Raw genomic sequence first — 11,361 nt, forward strand, 5'->3', positions numbered from 1 at the left:
AAACGAGGCAGCAAATGTGCTCGGCAACCGTCAATTCTCTAATCTTTCTCCTGACCCTTATTTATACAAATAGATAATGCCCACACACACTGAAATGACTGTGTGTGTGGTTCCTGCTTACCCTGAACTGTCCTGGGTGTTCCCATACCTATGTAATGCCTATTCCCTCAATGTCAGACCTGCTGGACACTGGGCAGCAAAAGCTGTGTAGCTGGTATCCATGCATTCAGCTGATTGTTGTCTCTGTGGGGCTGGTACCCATGCATTCAGCTGATTTGTTGTCTCTGTGGGGCTGGTACCCATGCATTCAGCTGATTTGTTGTCTCTGTGGGGCTGGTATCCATGCATTCAGCTGATTGTTGTCTCTGTGGGGCTGGTACCCATGCATTCAGCTGATTGTTGTCTCTGTGGGGCTGGTATCCATGCATTCAGCTGATTGTTGTCTCTGTGGGGCTGGTATCCATGCATTCAGCTGATTGTTGTCTCTGTGGGGCTGGTATCCATGCATTCAGCTGATTGTTGTCTCTGTGGGGCTGGTATCCATGCATTCAGCTGATTGTTGTCTCTGTGCAGCAGTGCTGCTCGGGCTGATGTGCACGGGAGGCTATCTGATCTGGAGGAACTGGAGGAGGAAGAACACAAAGAGCATGAACTTCGACAATCCCGTGTACCGGAAGACCACGGAGGAGGAGGAGGAGGAAGGAGAGGAGATCCACATCGGGAGGACAGAGCAGATCGGCCACGTCTACCCAGCTGTGAGTGCCAGAACTCCTGCCACTGTGTTCCCAGACAACGAGGCTCATTGTCATTCCACACAGGGAGCGCTCATCGTTGCTTAGACAGACAAAGCGCCCTGGCTTTTCACCGCAGCCCACAAGGGGACAGCCATGCACGCACTCAGAGTGAGCTGGAGCCTTCACTGTGTGTGAAAACACTGAATAAGTTTTAAAAGGCAGCCACAGTTAGTTTTTTTAATCAGGAGGAGAAAATTAGAATGTTGTGCTGAGAAAAGGTTTTCTTTTGAATCCTTGTGTGTGTTTTATACAAGTCTATATTTACTACTTAACCACAGGGATTAAACTGATTTAATAGGAAACAGGGCTTTGACTCTTGTTCCCTGTAATTATGTACCACTAAAAGATCATTTTTTGTTTTTATAACTTATTGTTTATGGTCATTTTAGAATATATTAAAAAAATAAATGTCTGAAATAAAAAAAAAAAAAAAAAAAAAAATTTAAAACCCCTCAGATTTAACATTGATAAAATTCCTTTCTCAATATGTACTGTGTATTAACAGCTTTATTAAGACAAAATATCCCAGCCATTAGCACAGGTGACCAGCCTGCCCCAGACTAATCATTGTGAACCTGCATCTCGGCTCAGTGCCCTGGGACCCAAGAGGAGATGCAGAGCCCCGCTGTGCAGAGCCCCGCTGTGCAGAGGCCTGTGGGCAGTGTCGCGCTGATACAGCAGGGCTCTCAGATCTCTGAACTGCACTACAAGTGGAATGTCAACACTTGTTGGGCTAGATGATTAAAAACTAGGAAAGAAAATGCCACTGTACTTCAGAACAAAGGGAACCCCCTGCAGTTATGTTTATTGTATTTTCTTAACCCCCAAATCCATTATAAAACCAACAAGGCAAGCCACTGCTACCCAGGGCTAAATGAATTTGCAGCTGTAATGGGATTATTACATTATGAAATGCACAGAAAGCACGGTGCTTGTTTTGGTAATGTGTTTCTGTCGGCTCTCTGCAGCGCGTGGCTCTGAGTCTGGAGGATGATGGATTGCCATGAGGGGAACGCCGGCCCGTCGTCCACGGCGACCGCGAGCCAAACCAGGAGAGCAACGGCTGCAGGTTCGAGGTGCTGAGAAAGCGGTGGGGTGGGGGAGCTTTTTTTTTTTTTTTTTTTTTTTTTAAACTTATGTTTTTGTTACATACCTGCAAATCCTTTTTGTGATCTTCAAGTTTAACTTGTTGTACTACTACTGCCCTTTTACAGAACTGAAGCAACCTGTTAATGATGACTAACCTCGTTGCCCATCATGTTTGTGTGGATAGAGAGAAGCAATCCACCACAGACTGGACTAGTTTACTGGTTAATGGTTCACTGTTTCAGATTTTTTTTTTTTTTTAAACTTTGTGGATAGTGTTGCACTGAAAAGGCTGCAATTTCACCACTGGCAGGCAAAAAGGAAGAGTGGCAGAGAGGGTTGGGGTGGGGGGTAGCTAGGAAGGGGCAGGTGTGAAAATGGTTTGAGATTGGTAACTGGTAAAGAAGAGCCCTGTGGAGAATGGGTAGTGCCAGGTTAGTGAGCTGCGGGGGGTGGACTCTGTGCCCTTTACCATAAGCATTCATCTCCACTATATCAAAGTGCTTGGGCAGCATAGCCATTGAGGTGGTAGTGATGCTGTGTAACAGGGTATTCTATCAGCCTTTTTTAAACACATGCATGAACGATCCACAGAGGGGATTGGGATTGCAAGAGAGCCCGTCCCATGTCTCTCCCCACACTTTCTTACAATGCCAAGGCTTTTGCGACATCTTAGAACCCAGAGGCTCAGTGGGTTTGTACTGCTGTGCGAGTGGGGTCTCTTAGAACCCAGAGGCTCAGTGGGTTTGTACTGCTGTGCGAGTGGGGTCTCTTAGAACCCAGAGGCTCAGTGGGTTTGTACTGCTGTGTGAGTGGGGTCTCTTAGAACCCAGAGGCTCAGTAGGTTTGTACTGCTGTGTGAGTGGGGTCTCTTCCCTCTCCGCAGCTGAATCAAGCAGGGGAAAATCACTTCATTGAGGTTTCTTAATTATTTTGCCAGCTCTCCACTTGGATTCACAGTTACTGTAAATGGTAATGGATAACACTGAGTGCTACTAGTATGAAGCACACCACTAGGGGGCGCCATGGTCAGACTGGATGGGATTCCTTAGCAGTTAATAAGCAGAGCGCTGCAAATCCTTCAGAAATTGCCAGCTTTGGCAGATTTAAAATATATAAAACATCACATTTAATGCTTCTCTGCATGGTAAACCTTCAAGACACAGCAAAACAAGATGGGCGTTTTATACTTCATTTCTTACAGTCCCAGCTTGAGTTTAGTGTTTTGACGTTATAGGTTTATTTAATGCTTTGAGAATCTCTCCCATAGGAGTGGATGAGATTTCAAGAGTGTTTATAACAAACGCATTTCACCCTAGGAAGCGAAGGGCAGTCGACCCCATGCAGCTTGGAGAGGAGATGTGATCATTTACACGTCGGACAACAGCTTGCAGGGTGTCATGTGCAATAGCTATCCTAACGTGTGAAGCCAGTGATGACAGAATCTTTTATTATTTTTAATTCATTCATAAAAGCAGTAGATATTTTAATAACTACTAAATGCTAAACCCAGGTCAGTATACTAGGAAAGTACTTGCCCTGCAGTCCTGTGAATTAACTGGCACGGCACTGAGCAATGCCTTTGTTCCACAGCTCCACCCTGGCCATTACTGCTGCTGCTTGGTACCTGACAGAGTCACAGTCCCTTTGTTACCTGTGTTTTCAGACTTGGGGAATTTCTAACACACCTGCTGGTTATTAGTGTGGACTTGATTCATAATGCAGCCATATCAGAGACCGTTCCATTTTCTATGCTGTTTGTTGCACAAACTTTGAAATGCCTTCTGCACTGTGTACAAAATCTAGGGGGAAGGGTGATTTTTTTTTTTTTAAATGGTAATGATTTGTAAATACGCTTTCATATTGCAAACATTTTGATAAACAATTCTGTAAAAAACTATAAAATACTGCAAAAAAATAAATAAATAAATGAGACTAGACCTTGAATATGACTTTTCGTGTGCAACAGCAGTGCAGTTTCCTGTTTTTGTATTACTACTTGATTGTAACACAAATTAATTCTCAGCCAAAGTGTTTTGTATCTGTTTCGGTTTTGATTTGTTATTTCATAATAGAATGGGTTTATTCTATGTTGCCTTTGTTGTACCCCGTTGTCTTTCTCTGTTTGTTATTTGAGTTTGTTGTTTAAGTTATTGGTGCCTTGTTGTACCCCGTTGTCTTTCTCTGTTTGTTATTTGAGTTTGTTTAAGTTATTGGTGCCTTTGTTGTACCCCGTTGTCTTTCTCTGTTTGTTATTTGAGTTTGTTGTTTAAGTTATTGGTGCCTTGTTGTACCCCGTTGTCTTTCTCTGTTTGTTATTTGAGTTTGTTTAAGTTATTGGTGCCTTGTTGTACCCCGTTGTCTTTCTCTGTTTGTTATTTGAGTTTGTTTAAGTTATTGGTGCCTTGTTGTACCCCGTTGTCTTTCTCTGTTTGTTATTTGAGTTTGTTTAAGTTATTGGTGCCTTGTTGTACCCCGTTGTCTTTCTCTGTTTGTTATTTGAGTTTGTTGTTTAAGTTATTGGTGCCTTGTTGTACCCCGTTGTCTTTCTCTGTTTGTTATTTGAGTTTGTTTAAGTTATTGGTGCCTTGTTGTACCCCGTTGTCTTTCTCTGTTTGTTATTTGAGTTTGTTTTTAAGTTATTGGTGCCTTGTTGTACCCCGTTGTCTTTCTCTTTATTTGAGTTTGTTGTTTAAGTTATTGGTGCCTTGTTGTACCCCGTTGTCTTTCTCTGTTTGTTATTTGAGTTTGTTTAAGTTATTGGTGCCTTTGTTGTACCCCGTTGTCTTTCTCTGTTTGTTATTTGAGTTTGTTTAAGTTATTGGTGCCTTGTTGTACCCCGTTGTCTTTCTCTGTTTGTTATTTGAGTTTGTTGTTTAGTTATTGGTGCCTTGTTGTACCCCGTTGTCTTTCTCTGTTTGTTATTTGAGTTTGTTTAAGTTATTGGTGCCTTGTTGTACCCCGTTGTCTTTCTCTGTTTGTTATTTGAGTTTGTTGTTTAAGTTATTGGTGCCTTGTTGTACCCCGTTGTCTTTCTCGGTTTGTTATTTGAGTTTGTTGTTTAAGTTATTGGTGCCTTGTTGTACCCCGTTGTCTTTCTCTGTTTGTTATTTGAGTTTGTTTAAGTTATTGGTGCCTTGTTGTACCCCGTTGTCTTTCTCTTGAGTTTGTTGTTTAAGTTATTGGTGCCTTGTTGTACCCCGTTGTCTTTCTCTGTTTGTTATTTGAGTTTGTTGTTTAAGTTATTGGTGCCTTGTTGTACCCCGTTGTCTTTCTCTGTTTGTTATTTGAGTTTGTTGTTTAAGTTATTGGTGCCTTGTTGGTTTTCATGTATATTTCAAGTGCATTTTAAGGAGTGGTTTAATATGTAGCAACTGCTGTACTTACATAGGAAATCTTATACAGTACTATATACCAAAATGGTCGTTCTCATCTTTCTATAAAATTGAACTGTTCCTATATATATAGATAGATATAGATCAAATACATTTATAAAAGTAGCTGTGTGTTTTTGTATATCTTTTTTACACATAGTGCTTCCATTGGTCCTGCTGGGAGTGTGATGGGCATGCTACCCGTACCACGGATTGTAATAGAGGTCTATCGGGTGTGGCAAAGTCTCCGCAGTAAAGAAATTTACAGTAACCAGAAACATAGCGGTTGTATTAATGTAAAGGAACTGACTATCTCGGCCTGCGGACCATTGCATTGTCATGTGTCAGGATCTTCTTTAAAGAATATTTGGGAACCAATGCTATAACTAACTCCAGACCCAAGGACTCAATACACACTATAGTGTGTGTGTGTGTAATTATAACAATACTGAAAAACACAACAAGATGCCCACAAATATGTGACAGGGTAACATAGCCTACATAAACAAACACATACATAACATAAAATGGAATATTTCTGGGATTTATGTAAACCTGACATTAATATGGAAGTACAAAAATGCAATTATTTTACTAGTGTCTTGGTCCTATGATCTGGTGAAGTTTCCAGCGTCCCGAAGTCTTCTTGTATTAATCTCTCTCTGTGGAATGTATGCCATCGCTCTTCTCTGCTCCTCGAAGTGTGAATTGTAGGGTTACTTTCTTCACCAGCCTTCCACTGGAATGCTTCTCAATGGAACTCAGTGCATCATTGTGCAATAGCACTGCTGGGATCTGAAGGGCTCGTTGTGATGCTGGAGGAATGCACGGAATCCAGGTAAGATGTCTTCACACCGCGCACAGGAGCGGGGTGGCAATGCGTCAATAAACCCTGCAACTGATAATGCCTTAACAGGACAAACAGCAGGAACGCAGCTCCAATGTAAATGGGAAATGTTCACGCTAATTCTTGACACATCTAGCACATGAATAAGATTCATATAATTGAATCACAATTTACACGCATGCTTATTTAATAGCATGCTTTCTGCACAGCTTACAATATTAAAAACTCTTGATGAATGCATGCACAAACTGAATACAAATATAGCAATAACACAATTATGGTCCATCTTTATTGTCATTACAGGCCCATTAGTGTTTGTTGCTGCACCTCTGGGCTAATCATATCGAAGCAAAGCGATTTGCAATCTGTTTCATCAGCCTATTCCCTGTTTAATTTATTTGATAGCTTTACTCCTGTACTGCAGCCTCGCTACCAATGCATAAGCGCTGAGCTCCAGTTAAAATCAATAGTTTATTCATTGGTTCAAATTCAAATGTATTGATTTAACCAGGACAGAACCCATGACATGCACCTCATTTACAAGGGGGTCCTGGCAAAAAAAAGGCAGCAAGAAATAACAGCCTATAAAAACGAGACAAAAACAATTCCAAAAACAGAAATAAAAAACTGTATATTTCCGAGCCAAAAAAGTAATGAGTGACTGGCTTTGTCAGGAAGGGTAAATGTGGGGTCGCCTTGTGCTCATAATAACACTCTGCTTCTTGCCAGAATAAGTAAATGATTAAATAGTCCTGCATTTTCCCAGTGTAACTCATTACTCTGCTGTCAGTCATTGTGCTTCTCGCAACACTGCTGTGGGGAGTGCCATGCTGCTCATCATTGTTGCTCTACAGATCGTGTTTCCCACAGACACACCTAGGTCCCACGTGCAATGAGTTTGGTTGTCTCCGCTTAGCTCAGAGTGCGTCTCTGTTGAGGGTTAGGATTTTAGATTAGAGCTGCAATGTTGTTTGTGTCTGTGATTGGTTTAGTTAGCAGTAACACAGTGGGTTGCGAGTGCTTCTCTGTTCAGGGTTATGGTTAGGATTTTAAATTAGAGCTGCAATGTTGTTTATCATACTGCAGTCATATTTGCAAGTTTTATTCTTTTTCTTTTCCAAGCACACAGCTTGGTTGAGGGATGCTGAGCACTAAACATTGCTGTAAAATGAATTAGACCCCTGGAGTCACTACTCACTATTTCAGTACGCTGGGAATGCTCTGTAGATAGGTTTTCCCAGCCTCGCATCGTATTAATAGTTTGAACCCTTTCCTGCTGCGAGGGTTGAGCTGTTCTGAGCTTCCTGTCTGAGGAATTGCTAGGCCAGTTTAATCAGCTTTGTCTTGTCAGATTCAGATGTGTTGTGAGGCCAGAGTTTCATAGTTTGCTTCTCGCTCAGGTCAACAGAGCCAGTGGAGCAGCACCCGTCTGCCCTCGGGGCTCCGCTGTGTCAGTGCAGAAGGGGTATAGTGCAGAGCTGGAATACGAGAAGTACAGAACTCGGGCATTTATAATAAAAATATAAAAAATCAGTGTGCCCTCCACAGCAACCACAATGCCTGTATGTGACGTTAATTGTAAAAAAATAAATAAATGAAACACAAGTTTCCGCTAGTTTTATTAAAATGTATTTATTTCTGTGTAAATTAAACACATTCACTGTCACATTCACATTACACAGTCACTGTGTAATCAGCTCATCTTCTTCACACAAAGCAGGTATGGGTTGGTCATGATTACACTGAGAAACAGCGGTGTTCCACAAACATGGCAAAGAGCAGCATGCTTGCAACACACAGGAACACTGTGCCCCCACCTCATAGCCAGCCATACTGCATGTCCCTCACATGGTTCTAATCCACGTACGAGGGCATTAGCACAGTGCTAAGTCCATAGAGAGAATGTACCTACAGTAAACATAGATGCTGCTCTGAAGTCCTGATTAGAGGCGATCGTGGGAGCTGTATGGCTCTGCTGAGTAGGCCCTGCGTAGCTGTGTGGCTCGGAATAAGAGAAAGGCTTTGGTTGCTATGGAGCCGGAGAGTCCCTCTGGTCTGCATGAGTATAGAGAAGGGCAGCAATCTCTGAGAGGGAGGCCTCCAGTGCAATAGACAAAGCGGTGTTGCCATCCTAAAGAGAATATAACAGCATAGTCAATAGGGAGCTGAGAACACACACAGCACAGTCAACAGAGAGCTGAGAACACACATAGCACAGTCAACAGGGAGCTGAGAACACACACAGCACAGTCAACAGGGAGCTGAGAACACAGCACAGTCAATATAGAGCTGAGAACACACACAGCACAGTCAGCAGGGAGCTGAGAACACACACAGCACAGTCAATAGAGAGCTGAGAACACACACAGCACAGTCAATAGGCAGCTGAGCACTGTTCGAAGTCTGACGATTGATTTGCACAATCCTGGTACACACAGGGCTGCCTTATCCCTGCCTTGATTCTTGCGGAGAACCTTCTTTAGCACAAGTTAGTGTGTGTGTGTGTCTCATTCTCACGGAATATGTCTGATAAATTGAATCTTGGGGTGGGGGTCTGTCTGTCTTTGTATGTTTTTCCATGTATCTAGAGAAGTGTGTGTGTGGTTAACCTTGGTCTGGATGTGATGTACAGCAGTGTCTGGGGAGATCAATGTCTCTGACATGCTTTTCTTAAAGTTGATTCTAAGTGTGTTGCTGTTACTCTTAGATCCCAGGTGTCAGCAACATGTTTGGGGCTTCGCTTCTCGTTCAGCAAAAGGAAAAGTGTGCAGAATGGAAGTGGAAGGCTTGGACAGATCCACGGCTGATCCACTGCCTTGTGAAGGTCTGGAATCAACTCCCCAATAATGTTGTTGAAGCGGACACCCTGGGATCCTTCAAGAAGCTGCTTGATGAGATTTTGGGATCAATAAGCTACTAACAACCAAACGAGCAAGATGGGCCGAATGGCCTCCTCTCGTTTGTAAACTTTCTTATGTTCTTACTACTTGGGGAGCACAGAAACCAAACTGCAGATGAGGCTGTAACCCGTGACTCACCCTGGCAGCGCTATGCAGAAAGAACTTGCTTCTACTGGAATATACAGCAAGCTGATTGTATTGCATTGGGTATACGGTGACACTGCTGACTGGGTTATGGTTGAAAGGAACGTTGCTGGTCGAACTCTCTATATTCTGGGGCACTACAGTGTTGTTTAGTTCCCCAGTTTGCCTTCCCCCAGGGATGCCCGCTCGCTGCTCTCGTTCCCTATGCTCATGTTGTCGGTGAGCTGTGCTCTGCAGCCTGGCTGGGCCAGCAGCAGCTGGACAATCTCCGTGTGGCCGTGCTTGCAGGCACACACGAGCGCCGTGGAGCCGTCATCGTCCTGGATGTTGACATCAGCATCGCACGCCAGCAGAGACCTCACCATGTCCGTCCGGCCGTGACTGACCGCCAGCATCAGAGCCGTCTGACCAGCCTGCAGGTGCACACAGGGAGAGCTTGTTACCATCTGCACCTCGCTCGGGCCTCGCATCCTTAGTAAAAGTATGGTAAAAGCAGTATTGTGTACCAAGAATCGTACACCACTACGGAAACAGCTTTCACAATGAACAAATGATGGTTTATTCAACCCATCCCAAAGAACCATGAAATAGAGTATTAAAATGCACTTTATAAAACTAACCTTTTAACTAAGCTTTTAACTAAGCTCTCTCTGACCCCACAGCCCTGATCCACTGCTGCTAGATTACACTGCACTAACGCAGATTACACTGCACTAACACGGATTACAATGTACTAACACTGCACTAACACGGATTACAATGTACTAACACTGCACTAACACAGATTACACTGTACTAACACTGCACTAACATAGATTACACTGCACTAACACTGATTACACTGCACTAACGCAGATTACACTGCACTAACACAGATTACAATGTACTAACGCAGATTACACTGCACTAACACTGATTACACTGCACTAACACTGATTACACTGCACTAACACAGATTACAATATACTAACACAGATTACACTGTACTAACACTGCACTAACATAGATTGCACTGCACTAACGCAGATTACACTGCACTAACACGGATTACAATGTACTAACACTGCACTAACATAGATTACACTGCACTAACACTGATTACACTGTACTAACACTGCACTAACACAGATTACACTGCACTAACACGGATTACAATGTACTAACACTGCACTAACACAGATTACACTGTACTAACACTGCACTACAATGTACTAACACTGCACTAACACAGATTACACTGTGAACGTGATTGTGCCTAATGTTACATTGTTGGACTACACTAACACTGATTACACTGCACTAACACTGATTACACTGCACTAACACTTACAATGTACTAACACTGCACTAACACAGATTACACTGCACTAACACTGCACTAACGCAGATTACACTGCACTAACACTGATTACACTGCACTAACGCAGATTACACTGCACTAACACGGATTACAATGTACTAACACTGCACTAACATAGATTACACTGCACTAACACAGATTACACTGTACTAACACTGCATTAACACAGATTACACTGCACTAACACAGACTACAGAGATTACACTGCACTAACACAGACTACAGAGATTACACTGTACTAACACTGCACTAACACTGATTACACTCCAATACCAAATTAGTTGCCCTTGGTGTAGCACTTGCAATGCAATAAATACGGTGCTTTCAAATGGGTTCCATAATCCACAGACTCGGTTTATGATTAGGCCATGTGGAGAGTGGGCTGTGTTTTTTTTGCTTACTACTAAAGCTGTTGGTTTGTAACTTGTCTCTACTTAGTAAAGCGTGCAATCCATTCTGATAATTCCTTATCACACCGATACATTTACACTGCATAAAAGACTCATTATTGGTGTGGTTCACACAAAGCAATGGTATGAGTCCCATTTACCAGACGCACAGCACAGCACATCCAACTCGCTCCTTTGGGCTTGGGTTAGAAACCTGTGCTGGCCAGGAGCCCGATCTGTGCTACCCTTGCAAATCAAGCTTTGATCAAGTTTAGCTCTGAGTGGGATGACTAGAACTCTTTCTGGTGGAAATGAACACAATCTCTGTTTATAGGCTGCTGGTAGAGAATTTGTATTTGTTTTTGGTGGTTTTTGGACCCTGGTTTGACTCCCCATTGACAATAACCTGTAAATACTGTTAGCCCTATCTTCCCACTGCCTTCTCACAGCATTAATATCAGAACTGA

The 11,361-nt window shown here is 42.8% G+C and overlaps 2 protein-coding genes across 6 annotated transcripts in view; one reads left to right on the forward strand and one right to left on the reverse strand.

The window, feature by feature from the left end:
• lrp8 (low density lipoprotein receptor-related protein 8, apolipoprotein e receptor) overlaps positions 1 to 4,476 on the forward strand; it is a 54,953-nt gene extending 50,477 nt beyond the window's left edge. For 2 of the 5 annotated variants that reach the window (XM_041278458.1, XM_041278462.1), the window contains 2 exons: positions 574 to 755; positions 1,763 to 4,476. In XM_041278458.1, the coding sequence (XP_041134392.1) occupies positions 574 to 755; positions 1,763 to 1,801 (221 nt within the window). In that variant the 3' untranslated portion in view covers positions 1,802 to 4,476. The remainder of the gene's footprint in view (positions 1 to 573; positions 756 to 1,762) is intronic. The other 3 variants (XM_041278460.1, XM_041278461.1, XM_041278463.1) reach the window with 3 other exon arrangements.
• Positions 4,477 to 5,049: 573 nt separating this feature from the next.
• LOC121330626 (KN motif and ankyrin repeat domain-containing protein 2-like) lies at positions 5,050 to 10,343 on the reverse strand. The gene is made up of 2 exons (XM_041277271.1): positions 9,358 to 10,343; positions 5,050 to 8,232 (listed from the first exon to the last, which is right to left on the reverse strand). Exons 1-2 carry the CDS (start codon positions 9,727 to 9,729, stop codon positions 8,131 to 8,133), a joined length of 474 nt encoding a protein of 157 aa, XP_041133205.1. The 5' UTR covers positions 9,730 to 10,343; the 3' UTR covers positions 5,050 to 8,130.
• Positions 10,344 to 11,361: the final 1,018 nt, after the last annotated feature.

The sequence above is a fragment of the Polyodon spathula genome, chromosome 18, assembly GCF_017654505.1.
Source record: "Polyodon spathula isolate WHYD16114869_AA chromosome 18, ASM1765450v1, whole genome shotgun sequence".
Lineage (NCBI taxonomy): Eukaryota > Metazoa > Chordata > Actinopteri > Acipenseriformes > Polyodontidae > Polyodon > Polyodon spathula.